Here is a 24,492-nt window from a genome sequence, read left to right on the forward strand (position 1 = left end):
ACAGCCTCTGCTCAGAGAGGGAAGAACTCTGTCTGGGGAACCAGGAGGTGGGACTGGGTTTCTTCCCCATCCTCCCTCTGGGACATTGGACAAATCATAGCGTCCCAGGGCCTCAAGGTCCTCGTCTGTCCAATGACCAGAGACCTCCCAGTCACAGTATTCCAGGGCGATTTTCCAAAAAACCACCCAAGGCCACATGCTAAGGTGGATTCAGCGTGTCCATCCATCTTTCCCCGACCTGGTCTCTCCGGTGTGCTTTTCCCTGCCCGTCTTCGTCCCGCTCCGAGGTCTTCAGCCATTCCCCGCGTGGACGGGACGTGGCATTTGGAGAAAAGGGTTCACTTCTACGCTCTGCCCTGAGAGGCCGGTTCCTGACCTGAAATCTCCGTTCCCGCAGCACCATCCGGATCAGCCGGAAAGGCCGGCACACGCTCCTGAACTTCTGCTTCCACGCAGCCCTGACCTTCTCCGTGTTTGCTGGTGGCATCAACCGCACCACGTACCCTATCCTGTGCCAGGCGGTGAGTGCTGTTGGGTCTTCATTTTGCTACAGACTCTGAAGTGTTTGTCGACTCTCCTCTCAAAGGGGAAATTCGTGATAACCGTCTTGTGTGTGAAACCACATTCAAGTGCTTGCTCAGGCTTCTCGTGAAGGGCACAGTTAAGCATCCAGTGTGTCTACACCTCTCCCACGTGAGTCTGACCGATTTGCTCAGCATTTGATCATGTCATTTAGTTTATTTTCCAATCGGACCAGTTTTCTCCAAGGCCTATGGTGACATGTTAATGAGACATTCATAGTCCGGGGCTCATCACAGAAACAGGGACGCGACCTGCCTCTCCTGCAGAGACAGGTGGGGTAGGAGCACAGGGGTGGGACCCCCTGCTCCCTCGGCCCAGGTAAGAGTCCATGGATGTAGGCGAGAGAGCGCCATCGCTGGTGGGTCACCGGGGATTCGGGGCCGTGGAAGAGACACGCGGGCCCCACCCTCCAAGTGGGACTCGGCGGTCTTGTGCTGGGGAGGTCTGGCCCTCTCAGGTGAAAGGGGAGCACAGAGAAGACACAGAGGTGTCTTCTTCCCACCCCACAGCCCCGCCTGACCTTCCTTAAAAGGGGGGAAAGGGACTTCCCTGGCGGTCCAGTGGTTAAGACTCCGCACTTCCACTGCAGGGGGCCCAGGTTTGATCCCTGGTCGGGGAACTAAGATCCCACCTGCCATGCAGCGTGGCCAAAAGAAGGCGGGGCGGGTAGTACGAACTACCCTCCGGTCCTGACAGAGCCCAGAAAGAGGCCCTTCCGTCAACTGTGAGTCAAGGACAGAAGGCCCAGGTGCCTTTGCAACTGGACATCGAGGCCCCTCGTGCTCTCCCCCTCCAGCCTCTCACCAGCCCGCCTACTCCTGGCCTCAGCTCAGCCCAGTGGACAGTGCCCTCCAGGCGGGCAGACCCCTCCAGCACCCAGGCGGGGGCCAGGTGGGGCTTCCCCACGGACCACAGGGCATCTCACCAAGGACTCATTTGGTGTGCGTCCATCTGCTTGGACCACGTGGAGGCAGCGTCTCTGCCAGCACCCACCGGGACGTCACATGCACCCCTCGCAGCCTTGGTTGTGTGAATTCAACAACAGTTTATTGACAGCCGTTAGGGCTGCTGCAGCCCAGTTACCTGGCCTCCACGCCCCCTGTCCACACGAAAAATGACTCATCCTCCTGCACAGACGGCGGCAGCTGGGCGGCTCCTGGGTGTCAGGGGCAAGAGGCTGCTCCCACAGGGACACCTGGGGGAGGAGTCAGGCTGTGAGCTACCCCCCCGATCCTTGGGGAGGAGTCAGGCTGTGAGATCCCCCCCGATGCCCTCCCCCCTGCAAACAGGGTGCCAGACCCATGAGACAGGACCCGGGGGCCCTGTGGCCCAGTCTCCCCACGCTCCTCTACACAGAAGAGAGGTCACTTTTCTGCAAATCCATGTTAGGGCCAACCATCCCATTGGGAAGCCAATTCTGCCACCTGTTCCTGGACCCCAGCAGAAAAGTCACCAGCATGTCCCTGAAAACCACGCAGAGGGGCAGACACGCTTCCGGAAGCCTCTCGATAGCGTGGAAACACCCCCTGGGAGAGCCCCGGGAAATCCAGTTTACCGTCCGCTGCGAACACCTGCTGAGACGTGGAGCCATCTGGAAGCAGTGATATGCATTGCTATCTTTATTCCACACTTTGCCACCAACGCTCCGCACGCCAGGACCCTGCAGCGGGAGCCCTGGGACCTGGCGGTGCAGCCAGCCCCTCAGGTCATCACGGCCCTTACAGGCCTGGGAGCCCCGCCTCCCCCAACCGGGAGCCCACCCCAAGACTGCCAGCCCAGACAGAGGCTCTGGGGGCCAGGCGTCCTTGTGGCAGCCGAGGCCTGGCCGGTGCAGCCGGGTGGACCCCGAAGTGTGTGGTGGATGGGGGCGGACAGGCCTGGGGGGTCTGGAGAGGCAGGATCTGCAGAGGTCCTGCTGGCGTGAGACATGCTCGGTCCCCTCGTAGTGACAACCTCATGGCCCTGTCGGGGAGCAACCTCGGTTCTGGAGTCCGTGCTGGCCTGGCTTCCCGACCACGTTTCCAGAAGGAACTCGCTTTCTCTCACAGACGAGTCGTAGGCCAGGTCTGGGGCAGTGAGAACAAGATTCCAGCAGGACGGCCGGCTACACGCAGGCTGGACGTCACCCACCGAGCGCCCAGAGGAGAGAGAGCAGGTGCGGGGCTGGGTGGCCACAGCCATGGGGCCGCTGCTCGCTGGAGGAGAGAGAGCCCAGAGGACATGGCCCAGGACCAGGACGGTTGGAAGGTGTGAAGGCTGACATCCTGTGTCGAGCCGACCGGCCATGGTGCAAACATCTTTTTGGTCAAACCTCTTTCTACGCGCAACTGTGAGCGTGTTTCTGCATGAGGTGAACATTCGAGCCGTGGCCCGAGGAAAGCAGACTGTCCTCCCCAACACTGGCCTCATCCACTCCACGCGGGCCTGGACAGAAGAGAAGTCTGAGTGAGAGAGACCCCTGCGTGTCCTGGGGCTGGGACCTCAGTCTCTCTCCTTTGGATCCGGGCTCAGACCGAAACCGCACAGTCGGCTGTCCCGCCAGCTGCAAATTCTGGGTCTCAGCCTCCGTGATCACACAAGCCGAGTCATTAGCATAAATGTGGATTTGCTCCGGCCGGCGGCCAGCCTGCCCGCACCGCAACAGCAACAGCTCACCACCACCCGAGGCCTGACACAGACCCTGCAGCCAACCCTCCTCATCCAGGTGTCACAGGGAAATGTGTTAGAGAGACATGAGGAACGAGAGTGGCTCAGGATGGCTGGAGGGAACAGACGGTTGTTATGGCGACGAAACCATGGCTGCGAGCCTCACTGAAGGGCTCCCTGACATCATGGGCACGGGCGGGCCCCGCTAATCCCTGTGCATCCGCACCAGCCCTGGGTCCGGAAGCACGGGCGGCGGCCCGCATGGCAGAGGGGCCGTCTGGACGCCAGGGTAACGACCCTGCGACCGCTCCACGCGTCCAGCCTGAAGCTGGTGTCTGGCAGACGGAGTCCTGCCGTTTACACCTTCTCATCACCCACAAACTTTCACAGTCCGGGCGATGCTCGGGGCAGACGGGTGAAGGGCAGACCTGGCTCTGCTGCCTCCCTGCCCCCACTCTGGGTTTCGAGTCCTCTTCCCGGCCTGGGACCAGCTCCAGAGGCCGAGGGTGGCGTTCCTTCTAAGGACGTGTCTCTGACTGTTTCTACTCACACGTGATGAGAGCCACTCTGCTGTCCTGCAGTCGAGGGCCAGGCCCACGTGGTCCCCTTTCCTCCTGTTTCTGGTGCGGGGAGTTCTAGCCCCTCAGGTCCTCATGCCTCCTCCTCTCGGCCAGGCTGGGGTGAGGCCGTGAGCTCAAGGCCCCAGGCGCACACGGCCCCACTACGAGGCCCAAGCCAGGCGGAGGGAAAGGCTGGGCTCTCCCCCCTGCAGGGAGCCACCTGAAACCGTAAACACAGCCCGGGGAGTTTCCCACCACCCCACGGCGTTCTCACCCATTATTACGGAGCCTTCTCATAAGTAAAGGCTGAACCCTGGAGTTGATAAATCATTATGATGGTGCGACGTTACCTTTATTCCCAGAATCGCTGTGTTCCTTAAACGTTGGCATCCTTACAATTACAGCCATGTTTTACTTGTCATTGCGAAATGTCAGGTTATTACTTCAAAGGCAACTCATTTTACAGAATCGGATGGAGATGACGGGGTGTGGAATACGTAATCAGCTGAGGCAGATTATTGCCACAGTAATGAGCGACTCCGACTGGCAGGGGGTGAACTTCAGCCTCTGACCCCAAGCGCTGTATCTCACCCGCGAGCCGCAAACACCGGAATCCCGGGAGACCCCGCTGCGCCGTCGCCCCCCCTTCCTTTGGTGGGCGCCGGTGGGGCTGAGCCATGCCAACCACACAGACGTGTGCACCCGGCCCACGTGCGGGAGGCTGTGCTCGCCACTAGGACCGTGCCCAGGGTGTTGTTCACACACCTCTCTGCAGGACGGCCACGCTGACCGTTCAAGGGTCCTGGCAGCCCACGCGACTCCGTTGAGCTCCAGCCCCTGTGAAGTGTGGCATCTGCCCCGAGGACCCCAGTGCCCCCTGCCAGTCCCACTTCCTGTCACCACCTCCTGAGGATGCAAGGGGGAGGGGCTCGGACTCGGGGGAACGTGTGCTGGCGGAGGCAGGGCCGGGGGTGGTTGGCTCACTCGCTCTCTCCCCCCAGGTGGGCATCGTGCTGCACTACTCCACACTCTCCACCATGCTGTGGATCGGAGTGGCCGCCAGGAACATCTACAAGCAGGTGACCAAGAAGGCCCCGCTGTGCCCGGGGGCAGACCAGCCGCCGCACCCCAGGCAGCCCCTGCTCAGGTACTGAGTGCACCTGGCCGCCCCCCCACCAGGCCCAGGAGACCCCGGCCCTGGACCTCCCTCTGGGGCTCTTGGGGCCTGAGGATGAGCCAGTGGCTCAGGTGGCCAGGGGCAGGGTGGGGCTCTGGTGCGGGGTGACTGCCCTCTGGTACCGCTGAGTTCCCGCGGGGAGAACCCCGGCACCATGCTGGGTGGGCGTGGGGAGGGATGGCTCCGTGGCGGGTCCGTAGCCTGGTCTGGGCTTTGGTCTATTCACGGGTCTCAGAGAGCTAAGGGGGGGCCTGGTCTCAAGGTGACCGCGAGGCTCGGCCACACGTTCGGAGGCCCCCGCCAGCCAGTTGTCCCCGATGCCTCCTTGGGCCGCGCAGGCTCGAGGTGGACGTGGTCGGAGCAGGCCTGGGGCCGATGGGAGCCCCAGACCCCCTGCCAGCATCTGAGCCAGGGAGACGCTGTGGCACCAGCCTGCCGGGGCCACAGCAGGAGTGCATCTCACTTCACGCCAAGGAGCAATCTCGGCTCCTTTAGGCAAGGACGCACCTGCCCCAGCACTGGGCAGCCATCTGTGGCAATCAGGGTTTTGCTGGGCTCTGACCTTCAATTTTCTGAGCCAAGACTGAACCCAAATCAGCCGTCGGCAAGAGCCAGGCTCAGATCCGCCTACGTGGCCCTGAGCCTGGGCACCAGCTGCCCAAAGCCATCCGGCTGCCACCGTCTCCAGGACGTCACCTGAGCTCGGAGAGCATAAGCCTTGGCTGCCCACCGAGCTTCCCCAGGGTGCCTGCTGGTGGTGATGTGCAGCTCGGCCAGAGGTCGCCCTGGACACTGGGGCTGGGGGCGGGGAGGGGGACCCTTGGCGTCTGGGAGCCTTTTGCCTGGGATTCCTGAGACGATCCCAACCAGGTGGTCCCTGGGAAAGGCAGCTGCTGCCGTTGTGAGGTTGCGGCCCATGCGGGGGGCACCAGGGACACCCGGCCCCTCGGACCGAGCTCTGTCTGGCTTTGCACTTGGAGGGACGTGGACCAGCGCTCAGTAAGCCCACAGCCCGGCAGAGCGGCCATTCTGAGGCAGATTAAAAAGCGCCCTGTGTTATTTAAGCGGATAGCGACCCCCCGCAACACCACCCCGTCCCCGCCCCCAGGCTTCCGACACTATTTGATTTTCAGGTGGAGCAGACGCGTTGCCATGTGGCAACCAGGGGCAGTGGCGCTTTCACAGTGACTTGGGCCAGGGAAGCAGGATTTCGTCATCTCGTCTCCTGCCAGGGGGGCCCCAGGTCCCCTGGGTTTAAAAATCACTCTCAAAATGCATTTGCGGGTCTGAAATTGATTGAAGCGCTGCCTGGTTGCTTGAAGACTGGGGTGGAGCTGTGGAGCTCGCTCTGTTTTTCTCTGACAGCTTCAAAATGCACGTGACCCGGCTGGGCGCCCAGCACCGCGGGGCTCCGTGACCTGGGGCCTGGGGTGGGGACTGCCCCAGCCGCGCTGTCACACCCGCAGGTCACTGGGGGAATTTGGCCGCTCCTGGTGCTGGCCGGACGCCACTGCCACACCCCTGCCCCAGCGTCCATTTCCTTTAGTACGAAGGGCCTTGACACTGGGGCGTCCACGTAGCGCTGTGACCCCAGTAGCTCCCTCGGTTACCGGCCTGCCCGTCGCCACCCCGTCCCGGCACGCACACCCGCCACGGGTGCAGATGTCGGAGGGCGGGGGCGTCTGCTTCCGGCTCCCCCCATCACCAGCACAGTCTGCTCTCTCGGCCCGGCCTGGCCGGGGGCTGGCGGCGAATGTGATGGGCCTGGGCCTTCTCCAGAGAGACCAGAGGCTGATCGTGGGGACCCCAAAGGCTGGGGGGAGCCGTCAGGGACCAGAGACTTTCGTCCCAGGCCCCCAGGGCTCACATTCTGCCCTCCACGCTCCAGGCCCTGCAGCCTCTGCCCTCAGCCTCCTCAACCGGAAGCACCCTCATCAGTGGGGATCTTCCAACCGGCCCCGCAACAGGCGTCCTTTTCCTGCATCCTTGACCCCACTCCCAAGACTGGAAAGTCGCCTGGGCTTTACCAACAGCAACAGGAAGCTAGCTCCTGGGACTCCGTGAGAGGGAAGCGCCCCAAAAGGCCACGTGCCGCCAGGGCGTGCTGCGTAAGCTGTCAGAACAGAGCGCACCATGTCTTGCTGGACCCTCGGGGAGGGCTGGGCGGCACGGGCAGTGGCCAGAGACCCTGTGTCCTCCCAGCCCAGCTCTGCAGTTTTCCACTGAGAAATAAAAAGAAAACAGTTGTGAAATCCCACACAAATACTAAAACAGTTTTCTCCATTTCTGCAAAAACGGCCACTGGACTTCGGACAGAGATTGCCTTGAATCTGGAGAGCACGTTAAGATGTGTTACCATTTTAACATTAGTAGCAGCATCCAATCTGAACGCAGGATGTCTTTCCATTCTTCTTTAATTCCTCCCAGGAATGTTTTACGGTTTTCAGTGCACATATCGTGTGCTCCGTGGTTGAATTTTTCCCTAAGTATTTTTTTATGCTATTGTAAATGGGATTGTTTCCTTAGCTTTATATTCAGGCTGTTCACTGCGTATGTACAGAAATACAACTGATTCCTTGTGTTGATCTTGTGTCCTGCAACTTGGCTGAAATTGCTTACAAGCTCCAGCAACTTTCCGTGGACCCTTTGGGGTCTTATCTACCTCATGTCATCTGCATGGAGGGAGTATTACTTCTTAAAGGTTTCCAATGTGAGTGCTTTTCTTTCTTTTCTTGCCTAATCGCTCTGGCTAGGACTTCCAGGACTGTGTTAGTCCTCTCTCTTTTTCTCTTAGTCTAGCTAATAGTTAGCCAATTTTGTCAATCTTTTTGAAGAACCAACTTTGATCTCATCCATTTTCTCTATTTTGTAATTTTTCTTTTTTGAAATAGGCGACGTTTATTGAGCACATACTCTGTCGCGCTCTACGCTAAAGGGCAGGCACGTGTTTTACGATTATTCACAGTTTGTTTAGAACAGAAAATGTGTCTGGCGTAAAGGAAGTTTAATAATACCTCATAGTTTACACAGTACTTTCACACACATTGGAGGGAACATGACTGTTTCTATTTTACAAAATAAGGAAACTGAGGCATAAAGAGATTTGAGGGTTGTCCCGGTTCATGCATCAGCAGCTCATTAGTGATCGCCTCTATTGTATTTATCTCTGCTCTAGTGTCTATTATTCCCTTCCTTCTGCTGATTTGAATTCAGTTTGCTCTTCTTTGTCCCACTTCCTTACAGTATAAAGTCAGATTCCCGATCTGAGATCTTTCTGTTTTGACTCTAGAACTTATGGCTATGAATTTCCCTCTGGGCAAAAGCTGGTCAGCTTTTGCTGATCCCAGAGGTTGTGGTGTGTTGTGGGGTTTATTCATGCGTCTCAAGGTCTTTTCTGATTGTCCTTGTGATTTTCTCTTCTACCCACTGGTTATTTATGAATGTGTTGTTTATTTTGCACAGATCATTCGGTTTTCAGGGGCTGGGGTGAATCTCTCTAGAATTGTGCTGAAAGTCTTAGAGACAGCTGAGTGAGGGAATTCCAGATTGACTGAAGGGCCACGTGGCTGAGGGGAGAGAACTTGACTCCAATGATGGGAAACATACTATTTCATTCCTTCCGGTGTTTGGAAAGCTCTGAGGTCAGGGTCAGGAGCCGGGGAGGGCCTGGGGTGGAGGCAGGTTACTTTGCAGGTTCTGCTGGGGGGCTGCACGGCCAGGTTAGCTGTCTGCTTTCTCTATGTGAGGAATGGAATGGGTGTGGAGTGTGGGCTCTAGGGGAGCACCTCGATTCAGGCCCCGGGCCAGGCCCAAGGGTCACCGAGCAGAGTCAAGGCCTTTACGGGCCTCTCATGGCTGTGGGCTGAGAGTGCCTTGGGTCCCTGGCCCGTCAGTCCTGCCTCAGGGCTTCTTGCTGGGGTGTCACCACTTGGAACAAAAGGGTGTACATTTAGACAAGGGGGTGCTACCCCTCAGCTTTGGGGTTGGGAGTCTGGGGATGGGCCAGACTCAGAGCCTCAGCTGGGCCCAGGATGTCAGCACCAGGACCTTCTGGTTTTCTTGGGGTGGGGGTGGGGGGTAGGCCTTGCGGAACCAGCACATGGGCAGCGCAGGAAGCATTGTGAAGGGCTAGGGGGAGAGCGGAGGTGGGAAAGAACAGCAGGAGGTGAGAGAGGACCATACGCCCCACAGGGGAGCTGCCCAGTGAGGGGGCAGGACTGGAGCATGGACCCGGCCAGGAGCCCGGTCCAGCTCCCAAGGGCCCACCCAGCCCAGCCTCCACCACCAGGCCCCCTGATCCAGGACACAGCTCTGCGCACCCATGACAGGGTCCCCTCACACCAAGATGCCTGGAGGGACTCAAGGCAGAGCTCCCCACTGCAGCCACCACCGCCCAGTGTCCATGCAGCCCTGGTGCAGCCTTCGGTCCCCAAGGTGCCAATGCTGTTTCTCAGAGGTCCCAACACAACTAATAGTGTGTCCACGAGGGACACAAAACCACACCCACAATCCTGTGTGTCCACATGGACCCGAGCACACACCCAGCGCCCTGGTGTGTCCACGTGGACCCAAGCGCACGCCGAGCACCCTGGTGTGTACACGTGGACCCGAGCCCACGTCCAGCGCCCTGGTATGTCCACATGGACCTGAGCCCACACCCAGTGCCCTGGGGTGTCCACGTGGACCCGAGCCCACGCCCAGCGCCCTGGTGTGTCCACGTGGACCCGAGCCCATGCCCAGCGCCCTGGGGTGTCCACGTGGACCCGAGCCCACGCCCAGCGCCCTGGGGTGTCCACGTGGACCCGAGCCCATGCCCAGCGCCCTGGGGTGTCCACGTGGACCCGAGCCCATGCCCAGCACCACCACACACAGCAGGCAGCTCAGTAAGGCACTGGCACCATCACCCCCACGCCAGTGTCAGGAAGCTGGGCGCTGCTCCACGTTGTTCTCGTCCCCTCCCCACGTCAGGAGGAGCCCCTGTGTTCCCAGGCTCCTCTCCTCTGTCACCCTGGCCCCCCTCAGCCACTGTACTCCCTTCAGACTGCTCTCCGTCCCCGAGGCCTCCCACCCTCAGTGCCCTCCCGTCCAACCCCCATCCCTCCAGAGTCCCCTCCTAACGTGGAAGCACGCAGGGCCCCGACGCCACTAATGCCGGTCCCCAGCCTGAGCCCCCGCCTTCCCCCAGCAGCCCCTGCTAGGACGCCTGCTTCCACCATGTGGTGACGGCCCCTCCCCACGCCTGCCACTCCCTTTGCTCCTGCAGGACCGTATCCCTGGATCCCACAGAATGCTGTTGGCAGCCATCCCAGTACATCTAACAGGGGCTTTGCTGCGTCCTCCCCCTGGACTGAGGGAAAGGACTGCCTCTGCCCCTTTGTCTCCTCTGAACCAGGCTCACAGCTCTTCCTCATTAAATGTCGAAACCACATGCAGGTAAATGATAGTGACTCAGTAAATATTTTTTAATTTGGCCTTGAATGCATAACCTCAGTGCTAATCTGAGCTGGGCGCTGGAGGAAAGCAGTCTGATCAAAACTCTGTTCTGACGTGAGGACCAGAGGCTCAGCTATCATCGCGGCACTCCCGGGGTCCCCCCCTCCACTGCTCGGCATGGAGGCGGTGGCTGCTTGGCTGTGGTTCCACAGAGGAGCCCACACGGGGCCGCAGTGGGAGGAGACCCTTCAAGCTGAGTCTGGGAGAATCTGCACAGGCTAGCACGCTGGGGAGGGGTTTCTAGGAACGTAGGCGCTGGGTGAGGGGTGATAAAGCACAGCTCCGGGAAGAAACGCAGACGCGGCCTCGAAGGGGGCTTGCTGTACTCACAGAGGGGGCCACGGAGCCACGCCAGGCACACGAGGCACAGCCGAGGTGCTCGACCCAGAGGTGCGGACCTTGCTGGGGCCCGGGGCGCGCTGGGGCACTGGCACCGGGGAATTCCACTGGGTGGGCTGAAAGCAAAACCGAGCGGCAGGAACGGGCAGAAGAGCGAGTCCAGGGCTGGGTCTGCCACGCGGGCTCAGCTGGTCGGGGTGTGAGTTGCAGCGTGCGGCTGAGAGGGCGCTGAAGCTCCAAGCAAGCAGCCAGTGGAGGATTCTGCGCACGGGAGCGCCCTCCAGGAGCAGAGGGCGCGCAGGGCGCTGCCCAGGGAAGCCGGCTGCGGGCGCATTCAGCTCTGCCCTGGGGACCGGCTGCACAGGCGCCCCTGCAGCCCGAGCGCCACAGCTGGTGACCTCCAGACCTGCCATTGGCACAAGCGTCCATGGGCACATGGAACACGCTCATCAGTCAGTGATATGGGGAACCACCGAGAGCCAGGTCCCCAGCCGCCAGCCTCAGGGAGCAGAGCCGGCCTGCTGGTCAGCACTTCCGAGTGTCAGCGGGGAGGAGAGGGAGAAAGCTGGGGAGGGAGAGCCTGGCTGAGAGACACAAACAGAGAAAATGAGGCAGGTGTCCACACTGAGGGCCAGGGGGCCATGGCTCGGCCACTGCTGAGAGGCCACCACCACGAGGAGGGCTTGGCTCCCAAACTTCACGACTGTGTGTCTCTTTAGCCTTGTTCAGGCCCTTCTCTGTCCACGTCTCTACCTGCCCTGCCTGTGTCATCCCCACGGAAGGAGCCGCGTGTGACCTGGTGATCGTGGGTCTCCAAGCCCAGCCGCTCGTGGGCCGTTCAGCCAGCACCGGGGGAGCCACTGGAACAGCTGTGCAGGGCACCGTCCGCAGCCTCTGTGGATGGGCTGGGCGGCCAAGGCCCCTCCGCCAGGGTCTCTGGGTGGAGAGACCTCTCCACCTCTCCCGCTCCCTTAGCCTCAGTCCATTTGGGTGGCGAAAGCAAAACTCCACAGGCCGGCAGCTTAAACGACAGACACGTGCTTCCCACGGTCTGGAGGCCAGCCGTCCAGCGCAAAGGCACCAGCAGCTTCAGTGTCTCGTGAGGACCAGCTTCCTGGTTCCTAGATGTCCGTCTTCTCGCTGCGACCCGACACGGCAGAAGGGGCTGGGAGCTCTCTGGGGTCTCTCATACGGCGCTAATCCCATTTGTGAGGGCTCCACTCACACGACCAAGGCCCCTCCTAATCCCACCACTTGGGTTTAGGATTTCAATGGGAACGGGGGACATTCAGTCCACAGCCGTCGGCCAGAGCAAGTCGACCTCACAATCAAACGCGCTTCTTGCTGCGGTTTCACCGAAGCTCAGGGGCTCATTCCCAATTCAGCTGCATGTAATTACACGCTAACTTTGCAATCTGTTCTGCCCTTTCTGCTAAAGTGCGCCTAGGTGGTTTCCTCTTACTTAAGGTCAGCTGGTGGTTTTCTCATCTGGAAACTGCAGCTGGCGCTGGTGCTGAGGTGCCTACACCCTGGATGACAGGCGCCTGCAGGTCATCCATTAGCCCACGTGCAGTCGGCCCCGACCCTGGACAGCCCTGCCTGGTGGAGGGATAGTTCCCTGGGGCTCCCTCTGCCAGGAACCCCTTCTCGCAGCAGTGATTAAAGACGGCCAGGGGCTTGGGACATGCTCGGCAAGCGCTGGGCCAGCCGGAACCACACAACCCCCCGGCACGGCCACGGGGGCAGAGGGCTCCGGGGCCGTCGGTGAACCGAGCAGGACCCTCCAAGCCTGACCCCCGGGGCCCCGTGAGGCCACACCTGGGATCACGTCCTGGCTCACAGACCTGGCCCAGGAACACAGGGCTCCTTCTAGGTGAAAGCAACCACGCGGCCCCACGTGCCGGCGCATCACTGAGAGAAGCATGGCAGCTGGGGTGTGGTTTCATGCTGGTCATCGTAAAGTGCCCTGGCTACATGTTAAACGCAGGGCACACGCTGAACAGGAGATGGTCTTGGAGCGTCTGCATGGCATAGTCAGGGCTCGGACAGGCGTCCCTCACCGTGTGGCCCTGAGGCCTTCAGCCACCAGCTTTGCTCCAGGCCTCAAATCCTCAAGGGTTATCATCTTCCTCCACTGCGGTCAGTGCAAGCTGGACGTGAGGGTCTGCATCTCAGAGGCACATCGCTGGCTCTAAAAGCCACACACCTGGGCAATGGATGTGGACGTCTCTCTCCCCTGAGTTGAAATCATCAACCTGATCTCTCGCGTTTCAGAAGTCCTGAGCAACACAAGGAACGCTAACTGCACCAGGAGATGATGGACACCGGGTCTGAAGGGCGGTGCCTGGGCAGGTTCACAGGTCATCCTCACTCCAGCTTCCACCCCCCCGCCGACTGCATCTCCCTGGCTCAAGGACACAGGGAGGCCTGGCAGCAGTGACTCCCATGAGAGTCGTTCACATCCGCTCTTCATGTCAGCGCGTCTCGTCCATAAAGACCCAGGCTCCACGAGGGCGCGGACCAGCCAGGGTCTGTCGGCTGACGGTGGTTCCTCAGGCTGTCCTGGGGGAGGGTGCCTTCAGCACGTCTGGCCCCGGACAGTGGACCGACTGTCCAGCGGGGCGAGGGGGACTCATGGCCCTCACCGCGCGGTCAGGACCCTCATCACAGCCTGACGCGGCTTCTCCCAGGTCCTTTCTGGGGGCTCCTTCACCCACTGGTCTCTTCTGGTGGCCGAGCCGCAGAGGGAGAAACTGGCCTCTGCTGGCCTCCATCCTCTCTTGTGGCCCTTTGGACTCTCGGGGAAGCGTTGCTCCCCCTTGACCTGGAAAGAGGGTCCTCCGCTCAGCTCAGCTGACACAGGAAGGGCACTGGGGAGGCCGCGGGGATTTCAAAGTCAGGTTTCCCTGCAGCCCTGGAGGCTTGCGGATTACTAGCCGAAAAGCGGAAAGAGGGGACTCGTAAACAAAAGCCCATTTAAAATACTGAAGCTCAAGTGGATGGGGCCTGCGCTGCGGGAGCTAGAAACCCCAGTGGCCTGAGCTCACTGTGTGCCCGTCACTGACACCGCACCCTCGAGGGCAGCTGGGCCTGCCCGGAGCTGGGGACAGGCACACGCAGGGGCTCCTCACCCAGCCCCAGAGCTGCCCGCCCAGGACCCGAGCGGCTTCGGCAGGGACAGCGCCCTCCATCTGGGCCCTGCGCCAGCTGTCCAGCGTCTCTGTCCCGGGAGCTGGTTTATTCTGACGGGACGCGGGCTGCAGCCAGGCGAGTGTGCAGGGCACGGCCCAGGCCCAGCTCAGAGGACAGGACGGGGAACAGTCAGGTGCCCAGGCAGGCGGGTGGTGGGGTCAGAGCTGCCGGACCCCACACTCTCCAGGCTCTGTGGCACCCCAGGCTCAGGGAGAGGGCTGGTCCTTTCTCTTTCTTTTCTTCTTTTTTAACTTTTTTTTTTTTTTGAGAAATAGAACATTTACACCCCAAATAAGTCTAAAGTATCAGCACAGGTTTATGGAATTTCCGTGTGCCCTTCAGGGGAAGAAACAGGAGCCTCCCCTGCAGAGACCTCAGCCGTGCCCACACCCAGCCCCCCTCTGTCCTCATTCATGACTTTTATCGCCTTTTTTAATAGTCTTACCACCCCTAAACACCAGTTTTGTCTGCACTGACTTTGAGCCGTATCCACATGGAATCGCTCATTTCATATTTTTATCTGGTTTTTCACCGCACAGCGTGTTTTTCAGACCCGTCTCTGTAACTGTGTCACCATGTGGCCGTGTGACGTGGACAAATGACCAGCTCTCCTGTAGTCACGCTGCTCCTGGTGGCGCCGGAGGGGGGGTGTGACCCCACCAAACCCCTCAGCCCTTGCCCCTTTCCCTGGGGGAGACCTCTTGGGGGTCCCATCTGCCGTCTCCTGCTGAGCACCCAGCCTCCTCCCATCCTTCCTCTGGGCCGTGCGCCTGTCCATCCGTCTGTCCTTTGCTGTAGGACAGCGCACACCCCCTGTATCACCTGGGGCTGCTGGCGTTACAAACGGCTGTCCCGACTCCTACCAGCTGGAAAGCACCTTCTGAAGCAGGAGTCTGGGGCACGAATGCCGCGTCCGGTTAACAAACCCGTCCTTCTCTACAGATGCCTCGTACACTCAGCTCTGTGATTCCACTGCCACTTACACTCCTGACTTCCGCCCGGGACGGGAATTTCTGGGTGGTGTAAGCTGGGGGACCAGGTTCGTTTCCTGCTCCTGTTGGAAAACATCACCACAAATTCAGGGGCTTAAAACTACCCAGATTTATCATCACACAGTCCTGGGGTCAGACGTCTAAACCAGCCCCCCTGGGCTAAATCCACGTGTGGACAGGGCTGGCCCTTCCGGACGCTCCAGGGTCGAACCCGTTTCACGTGCTTTTGCCGGCTTCTGGTGGTGGCTGCACCCTCGGCTCTAGGCCCCTCCAGCGCTGGGGTCACGACCTCACGGAGAGGCTGCGGCTGTACTGGAGTTGGCTGGTTGGGGTGGGGAGTGGAGGCTGCAGGAAGGTCCATGCGGGGGCGGGGGAGCCGGGGCAGGTGGGGGCGGAGCATCCCCACCGCGGAGCATCCCCACCGCGGAGCGCCCACCGGCCGCAGCGAGAACAGCCGCCCTGGCCAAGGGGCCGGAGGCGGCCTCCGGCGCCCTCTGCTGACCGAGCCTGCATGGCGCCCCGCGACCTGTGCTCGGCATGCCCCCCCCCCCCCCCCCCCCCCCCGGGCATGTGTAGACTTGGAGCCTGAACAGCCCAGGCAAAGGCTGGGCGAAGCTCCCTGCAGAGGAAGAGGCGCCCGGGGGCTGGAGGGGGCCTGGCCGGAGGCAGCAGAGAGGGCGGGACCGCTCACCCCGCAGGACTCCAGGGCCAGGCCACAGGCTGGCTCCCGATGCAGCCTCGCCGTGGGGGGGAGGGTGGTGTCAGCTGCGTGGGCCCCGACTGTCCACCGCGGGCGGGGCAGAGCCAACCTACTGGCTCCAGGGCCCCGGCTGCCTCTCGGCCTCCAGGGAAGAGAGAGGCGGCGGCAGCACTGAATCGCCCCGGGCTGAGACCCGCAGCGGGGTCTCTGGGCAAGCTGTCCCCCAGCTGGCTGTGGCTTAGCCATGTCGCCGGTTTCTCCATCCACCCAGACACCAGAGAAGAGACCACCCTGGGCCCCCCGCTGCAGGGCTTCTCGGGGGCTCCCTGAGCCATGGGGCCGCGGGCAGCGGTGCAGGCTTGAGCAGGGGTCCCTTCCATGCGTGTCACATCCCGTGGGGCCGCCTGCCGATGCACCTCACCGTGTGCTCAAGGTGTCTCCTGAGCCAACCCCGGGTTTCTCTCCGAGCAGCCCCGCCAGCGGTGGGAGCAGAGCGGCTGCAACACGGGGGCGTGGAGGCCCGCAGACCAGACCCCTTTGCTGCGTGGCTGGAGCAGGACCCTCGGGCTGGGTCCCCAAGCACTCGCTCCCCTGGGAAGGTTTCCCCAGCTCACTGAGGCAGTCGCGCCATCGTCCCTGCAGTTTCATCTGGCCCGGCCGCTGCCCCGCCTCACGCTGAGCTGGAATCCCGGAGGCTGGCTCACTGCGCCTGCAGGGTGTGCAGGCACAGCTCCTTTCCCTCGGCCCCTCCACGGAGGCGGCAGCACCCCCAGGCTCTGGCCCTCAGGCTGCCCCTCACTCAGGCCTCGGGCCACACTGGCCTGTGACAGCATCCTGCGAATCTGGCCAGTTTCTGGGCACGTCGCTTCCCTTTCCCTTCTGCTCTGGGCTGGCCGCGCGGGCCGCGTGCTCACTCCCGGAGCCCCAGGGAAGGCACTCAGAGCTCATGCCCTGAGGTGCTTGGACGAGTGCAGGGGCCTGCCCCACCGTGCCCGCTCTCACCTACAAATAGTGGACATCCTACGAGAACAGAGACTCGGCACCGCTCTTCAGAGCAACGTGCTGTGCTGGCAGCAGCTTGAGGGGAATGGGGTGGGTGAGGCCCACGCCTTCATGGAGAACATGCAGGTGACCCGGGCGTGCAGGGAACAAAGCAGACGGCGTGGCAGGCACAGAGTAGGTGAGCCTGGAGCCGCAGGACGGATGGAGCAGCGGGAGGGCCCGGGGTCCCGGCAGAGACAGAAAGGGGAGGCCCAGGCAGGAGTGAGCCTGGAGGGACTGCAGGCAGCGATGGGGGTCTGGCCCACGGAGGTGCTTGGAGGGGCCCAGTCACCTGTCACTGGCCGTCATCAGGCTGCAAGTGCTGCTGCACAGGCCCCGCCTCCCAGAAAGAGCTCTGGCGGATTCTCTTCAAGTGGGGAGCCCCCAGCCTCACCCCAGGAAGGGAGGCCCTGGTGGAGGGGCCGTGCTCAGCTGTTCTCTCCATGGGGAGACCCCTAGCCAGCCTGGATGGGACAGAGCCAAGTGTCCCCGTCCACTGTCAGGCTTCCCTCCAGGACCACACGGTCCTGATGCTGGGGCTTCGTAGTCTATCCTGCAGTCCGTGTTATTTTCAGGATGGCCTGCGATAGTCCAGACCCTTTACATTTCCATATAAATTTTAGAATAAATTATCCACTTAAAAGAAAGAATCTGCTGGGATTCCGGTTTGATGTCATTGTAAACAGCATTTTTATCTTCCAATGGTTTCCTGCTCGTGTACAGAGTATAACTGATTTTTTGTGTGATAAGCTCGTAACCGTCTAAATGCTCTCGTTAGTCCCAGCAGTTGTCTTGGAGACGCCACAGCATCTTTCAGGTAACGAGTCAGGTCACCTGCAAACAGAACTGTACTTCCTTCATTCTCACTGGTGCCTTTACTTCTTTGCTGCCTCATCAGGGTGCCGGGGTGCCCAGGACAGGGTTCGCAGGGGCTGGGGGAGGGGCACCTTGTCTGTTCCCGATCTTGGGAACCTCCACCATCTCACCGTCAAGGATAACCCCGGCTACCAGTTTTCATAGACGCCTCCCAGCAGGTTGAGGAGATTCATCGATTCCTAGTTTGCTGAGATTTTTTGACGATGAATGCATCTTAAATTGTCTAAAATGTTTTTGCTACACCTATTAAGCAATCACATGGCTTCTCCTTGAGTTTATATGATGAACTGCATTGATCGATGTTTATGAATAACAGGCTAATTCGCATTTCTGTGATCATTCTTACTTGATCACGATGCTTTGTCCTTTTCATAAAGTCCTAGATTTCATTTGCTGACACACTGTTGGAGATGTTTGTGTCTGTGCTCGTGAGGGTTGCTGTGTGTAATCAACTCTTTTTTAAATGTCTCCATCTGAGCTGGGTATCAGCTCATGCTGGCCTCATAAACTGAGTCAGGAGGTGTTCCGTGCTCCTTTATTTTCTGGAAGAGCCCATATCAGATTGGTGTCCTCTCTTCCTCAGATGTGTGTTCTGATTCACTGGGGACACTCGCAGAGCCTGGCGTTTCTCTGCGACATGTTTGTGGATACTGAAGTCAGTGTTTTCACTGGAAAGAGAGTATCCAGATTTTCCAATGCTTCTCCTTTCAGTTTTGGTAGCTTGTATTTTTCTCCAGGAATTTATCCATTTCATCTCAGTTGCTAATAGCTGGCGTGCAGTTGTTTACAGCATATGCGCATCTTCTCAGTGCCTGTGGGTGGACGATGCTGGCCCCTCTTTCCTGATGCCGCCAATTTGTGCTCTCTCTCTTTATCCCGATCAATCCAGCTATGAGTGTATCGTTCTGTTGACTTTTTTTTTTTTTCCGGAAATCAATTTTGGCATGATAATTTTCACTATTCTTTGTTTTTTTTTCCATTTATTTCTGTCCCTGTTTTTGTCATCTTCTTCCTCCTGGTTACTTTGAGTCTACTTTGCTCTTTTGTTTTTCTGCCCTGTTGAGGTGGAATCTTCAGTCACTGAACTTTAGACCTTTCTTTTTTTCCTCATAGAAATACTCACGGCTGAGAGTCCCTTTAAGCCCTGCATCCCAGAAATATTATACTGCATTTTTTCTCATTTTGATTAAAATATTTTCTAAATTCCCTTATGATTTCTTCTTTGATCCACGAATTATTTAGAAGTATGTCATTTCATTTTTCAGATATTTGTGGTTTTCCTAGTTAGTTTATTGCTATTAGTTTCTAATTTAATCTCACTTGGATCAGAGAATAAGCTCTGTATGATTTCGATACTTTTACACTTATCAGCACTTGTTTCATGGAGGGAGCATCACATCATCTGCGATGGTAAATGGCGTGCACTTGAAAAGAATGAGTGCTATGCAATTACTGGGTGTGATGTTCTAGAAAGAGCAATTAGGGAAAAGATTAATGTTCTTGTTCAGGTCTTCTATTTCTTTACTAATTTGTTGCCTACTTGTTCTATCGATTGCTAAGAGAGGGGAATTCAGAACATCAGCTATGACTTTGGAATTGTTTGTTTCTCCCTTTAACTTTGCCCATGTTTGCCTCACATGTTTTGAATCTTCCCTTTGGCTCCCACACATTTACAGTTGAATGTCTTCCTGTGAACTCACGTTGACATCATTATGAAATGCCTCCCTTTCTCTCTTCTCTTAAAAGTTTATTTTGTCTGGTATTAATGCAGTCATGCCGGCCTTCTTGGACTCAGTTAGTGTGGATAGCTATTTCCATCCATTCATTTTCAACCTCTCTGTGTCTTTTTACTTAAAATGTTTCCTCCTATTGTAGACAGTACACAACCAGGTCTTGCTTTTTTGCTGTTGTTAATCTATTCTGATTACCTCTGGCTTTGACTTAGAATGTTTATTCCATTAAAATTTAATGGGAGTTTTGATTTGGTCTCCATTTCATTATTTGTTTTCTGGTTTTGCTTCTTTTTTCTCTTTTTTTTTCTGTCCTCCCTTTTCCTTTTTTATTTTCTTCTTTGAGTATTTTAATATTTTGTAACATTTCATTTTAATGTATCTGTTAACTTTTTGCCTATTAGCTGTTCATGGTTGCTTTAGGGATTAAAATCCACAGCCTTTCCACAGTCTTTGTAGTTTGACACTTACACTATTTCATGTAAAATACATTAAAAACTTGGCAACTGCATGGGACCATCTCTCCTCCCACCCTCTTCATGCTACAGACACTACAGATAGTGCCCCTACCTATACTGTAAACTCCTCAAGGCAGTGTTAAAGTTCTTTCTTTAAACACCAATATATATTTTAAAGAAATTAGGAGGAAACAAAACCTTTTATATTTACCCAGATGTTCAGTATTTCTGATGACCTTCACTCCTCCAAGCTTCTGTCTGGTACAGCACCCTATCATCCTGAAGGAGTTTATTTGGCGTTTCTTTAACTGCAGGTCAGCGGACAACGAATGTTTTATTTTTGTTAGAATGTGTCTTTCTTTCTCCTTCGTTCTGGAGGACGTGCCCTCTGGATACAGAATTCTGGGAGGCACAGAGTCCCCAGCCGTCACCGGGTGTGACCATGTGCAGGGTCATCCACTTCCACCCATGGACCTGGAATCCGTGTCATTCCCCTCGCTGGGGACCTGGTGCCCTCCCATTGATTTGGGCATTTGTGGCATCCTGTGAATGACACCCTCTTATGGGGAATCGTCCCCGAGCTGGCTCCTTGCTCTCCCCACCAGAGGCACCACCCATCGCCGTGTGTGACCACCAGCACGCCCCATGGCCAGGTGCCCGTGGCATGGGTGCTTGGCAGTCCCCAGCCCTCGCGCTCCCCAGGATAGCGCTCCAACACCCTTGGATGGAGCTGTCGGCTGCGGCCCCACAGATGGGACAGTCAGCTCACGGGGGGCGGGGGGGGGGCAGGCAACTCCCTTCCAGACGAACCCCTGTCCTCCCAGGGAGGGGTCAAACGCCAGAACTTGGCCCCAAGCAGCTGAGAAACTGGGCTGCCAGGCAGTACACAAAGGCACGAGGAACGGCCCCTGTGAGTTTCTCACCCCGAGGTTATCAGGCCAACTGGCCTGAGCGTGCACGCCTAGTCGGCTAGTCGCTGACGCCAGCCACCCGCTGGAACAGGCATTACCTGGGCTCGGGCCGAGAGGCCCCAGCGCCGGCGGGATGAGCAGCTCCGCCTGAAGGGGGCCAGGCGGCTGACTGTAGTGTCCACCACAGCCCCGTACTGTCCCCCATGGAGCATGCAGCCCCCTCCACCCTGTCCACTGTGGTCCCCCCTCCACTCAGGGGCTTCACGTTCTCCCCGTTATTTCTGCCGCGTGAACCAAGGCACCACATGTCCCCAGACGCACGTGCTGGGCCCAGCCAGGGTCACCTCTGCACAGGTGTAGCAGCGGGGGGGGGGGGGGAGGGACACATGGAGGAGACGTGGGGCGACCCAGGGGGTGGGGGAACGTGGGGAGCAATGCAGGGGGTGGGGAATGTGGGGTGCAGGGTTCGTGGGGGAGGGGGCGCAGGGGAGGCCAGGTCGGGTAGGGCGCTGGAAGCGGCTCCGCCACCAGGGTGGACAGTTGCTCGGCCAGGACGCCCGAGGAAGGCGAAGGGGGGCTGCCCTGGGGCTGCAGGGGGACTGGGAGCGCAGTGAGCGGCCCCTTCTCGCAGGTTCTACCTCATCAGCGGAGGGGCCCCTTTCATCATCTGCGGCATCACGGCCGCCACGAACATCGGGAACTACGGGATGGAGGACGAGGACGCTGCGTAGTGAGTACCCGGCGCCGCGGCCCTGCCCAGGAGCGCCGTCCTCCCCACACGCGGGCTTCCCCGCCTCCCATCCCCCACCCCCCGTCCCCCACTCCCGTCCCCCCGGCACCGTGGGTTGGAAGGAGGGGTGGAGGGGGCCGCCCGCGGCAACAGGGCCGCCACGCCCAGGACGGCAGAGCGTGGACCCGGCCGAGCATAGGAGCTGAGACAGACCCCGCCCCGTCGGCGCCCCGCCCACCGGCCCCCCTCGCTCTCGGCGCCCCCGCCCTAGCTCTGCCGCCTCCAGCGTCCCCCGCGGCCGGCAGGTGGGCTGGGGCCCTCGGCCTCGCTGGACCTGGCCAGGCCACTCCCGCCGTGAGGCCACCGGTCGGCTGCACCCGGCAGTGGCTACTGTGGGCTTCTCAGGCTCCGGGGCTGCAGGGTCCCCACTGGGCTCTCCCCGAAGCCGCCCCCCCTGCCCTCCTGGGGAGGCCGGTCTGGCCCCGTCGCTCACAGGAGCCAGCGCCAGCCCCAGGTCGCAGCACAGCCCCCAGCCGACCCTCGGCGCTGGAGCCATGCCCCCACCCTCACACTCCTCCCCCAGCTGCCCCCCCCAGGGCAAAGCCCCGCAGGACACGCAGGCCCTGTTCCCCCGGGGCTCACCCCTTCCTGGGCCCGGCACTGCGGCCCCACCAGGCCCGGATGAAGCTGGGAGGAAAGGCAGCTGCCCGAGAAAAGCAGCAGTGCCAGAGAGGCGGCCCGAGGCTCGGAGCCCAGGCCTGGCGGCTGCCTGCACACCACCACCACCGCCGGCGCCCCCAAACTCTCACCACGCTGTCTGGCGGCGGCAGGAGGGGCGGCCCCGTCCCGATTTCGTGTGTCTCCTTCTCGCACGATGGCCCTCCCGCGAGCTCAGGGAAGCGGTGACCCCTGGTCCCACCCACTGCCCTGCCTGGTGCGACCCCCTCGCTGACTTGCTTTCCCCCCACAGCTGCTGGATGGCCTGGGAGCCCAGCCTGGGCGCCTTCTACGGGCCCGCGACCTTCATCTCCCTGGTCACCTGCGTGTACTTCCTCGGCACCTACGTCCAGCTGCGGCGCCACCCAGAGCGCAGGTACGAGCTCAGGGAGCGTGCAGAGGAGTGGCAGCGGCTGGCAGGGTCAGAGGCCGGCCAGAGCCCCGGGGCCCCGCGGGCCACGCCGCCCGCCCGCGATGCCCTGCTCACCTCGCTGCTGCAGAACGAGCACTCGTTCAAGGCCCAGCTGCGGGCCGCTGCCTTCACGCTGTTCCTGTTCGTGGCCACGTGGACCTTCGGGGCGCTGGCCGTGTCCCAGGGCCACTTTCTGCACACGATCTTCAGTTGCCTGTACGGCGCCTTCTGCGTGACCCTGGGGCTCTTCGTGCTCATCCACCACTGCGCCAAGCGGGAAGATGTGTGGCACTGCTGGTGGTCCTGCTGCCCCTCCCGTGGGGACCCCCACGCCGCGAAGCTCGGCGCCCGCCCCGCGCTCGACGCCAACGGGGATGTGCTGAGCCACGCAGCCTGCCTGCAGGACTCACCGCGTCCCGGCAAGTCGCTGGGCTTCGGCCACCCGCCAGCCGGCCACTGCAAGATGACCGACCTGCAGGCCACCCAAAGCCACGTCAGCTGCCTGTCACCAGCCACACCCTGCTGTGCCAAGATGCAGTGCGAGCAGTTGATGGAGGACGCAGCGCACGTCCACGTGCACGAGGAGGACGCCTTCGGGCATGACCCGCACCGGCACAGGTGCCTCCAGGGCAGAACTAAGCCTCACTACTTCAGCCGGCACCGGGCAGCCACGGCCGAGCGGGAGTACGCCTACCACATCCCGTCCAGCCTGGACGGCAGCCCCCACAGCTCGCGCACGGACAGCCCCGCCAGCTCGCTCGAGGGCCCAGTGGGGCCACACTCGCTGGCCTGCTGTGCCCAGGGTGACCCCTTCCCCTTGGTCAGCCAGCCCGAGGGCGGCGACGCCAGCCCCGTGCTCTGTGGCTGTCCCCCACGGCCCGGCGGGGAGGCAGCCCACGGCCCGGCCCACTTGGAGATGCTCCGGAGGACACAGTCCCTGCCCTTTGGCGGCCCCGGCCAGAACGGGCTGGTTAAGGGTGATGCACGGGACGCTGTGCCCTTTGGCTCTGACAGCACGGGTAACATCCGCACGGGGCCCTGGAGGAACGAGACAACCGTGTAGCAGGCGGGGCTCTGTCACCTTCGCCCACACGGCCCGGACGTGCTTCAGAGCAGAGCCAGGCCCTCGGCCACATGAGGCGGGCAGGGGGTCACCGCCTGACCCAGCCTTGGCGGCACCGCCACTGACCCCTTCGTTGGAGGACCTGAGCGGGAAGACGCTTTGGGCTACGTCGGCCTCCACGAGCCCCAAGGGCAGCCGGGAGGTCCACGTCCACAGTCACCTGCTTTCATCCCGTAGTGCCCAGTCCCCGGCAGCCCAGGGCAGAAGCCCACCCTCAGCGCCCGGCGTGTATCCCATCTGCCCTGCCACCTGCCTTGCTAGGCCTGGCCGCGGCGGGTGGCGCCCCCGATATTTCCTAGTGTTTAATGTGTGTTTTCTGTTTAGGTTTGTTCCTCGGGACCAGCAGGCAGCCTGCCTGTCAGTCCAGAGCGCTCTGGGCAGCTGCCCCAGGCCCCTCCAGTCTCAGGGGGACTCGAGTCAGCACCTCTGCCCAGTGCCGGCTCCACCTTCACCCCCGCCCCACAGGCCTCAGAGCATCACAGACGCTGGGGCAGCAGCCGTACTCTGGGAGCACAAGGGCAGCGGGACTGTCGGTGACCCTAGGCTTTCCACGGGCCAGTGGGGTCTCTGAGGGGCCTGTGCCTTTGGAAATGCCCACACACCCTTTAACGTAGACTCGACTTCCAAAGCCAGGCGCTGTCAGGGCTGGGTCCCGCCCACACCGTGAACGTTTGGGAACAATAAAGTCCCCTGCCACAAAAAGAGAGGGTCTGGCATTTCCATGAACATCTGGGCACAAAGCCATGACTCAGAGGACAGATGTCGGTGACAAATATCCTTCTGTGACAGCAAGTGGCGTGTCCCATGGGAAGG

At 60.1% G+C, this 24,492-nt stretch overlaps 1 protein-coding gene across 1 annotated transcript; it reads left to right on the forward strand.

Annotated features, from left to right (window-relative positions):
- Positions 1-397: 397 nt before the first annotated feature.
- ADGRA1 (adhesion G protein-coupled receptor A1) lies at positions 398-23,619 on the forward strand (the record flags this gene model as incomplete). The annotated part of the gene is made up of 4 exons (XM_082673721.1): positions 398-521; positions 4,790-4,935; positions 21,329-21,427; positions 22,398-23,619. The coding sequence occupies exons 2-4, from the start codon at positions 4,826-4,828 to the stop codon at positions 23,617-23,619; spliced, it is 1,431 nt and encodes a 476-aa protein (XP_082529847.1). The 5' UTR covers positions 398-521; positions 4,790-4,825.
- Positions 23,620-24,492: the final 873 nt, after the last annotated feature.

Source organism: Grampus griseus (genome assembly GCF_964374135.1).
Source record: "Grampus griseus genome assembly, chromosome: 16".
Lineage (NCBI taxonomy): Eukaryota > Metazoa > Chordata > Mammalia > Artiodactyla > Delphinidae > Grampus > Grampus griseus.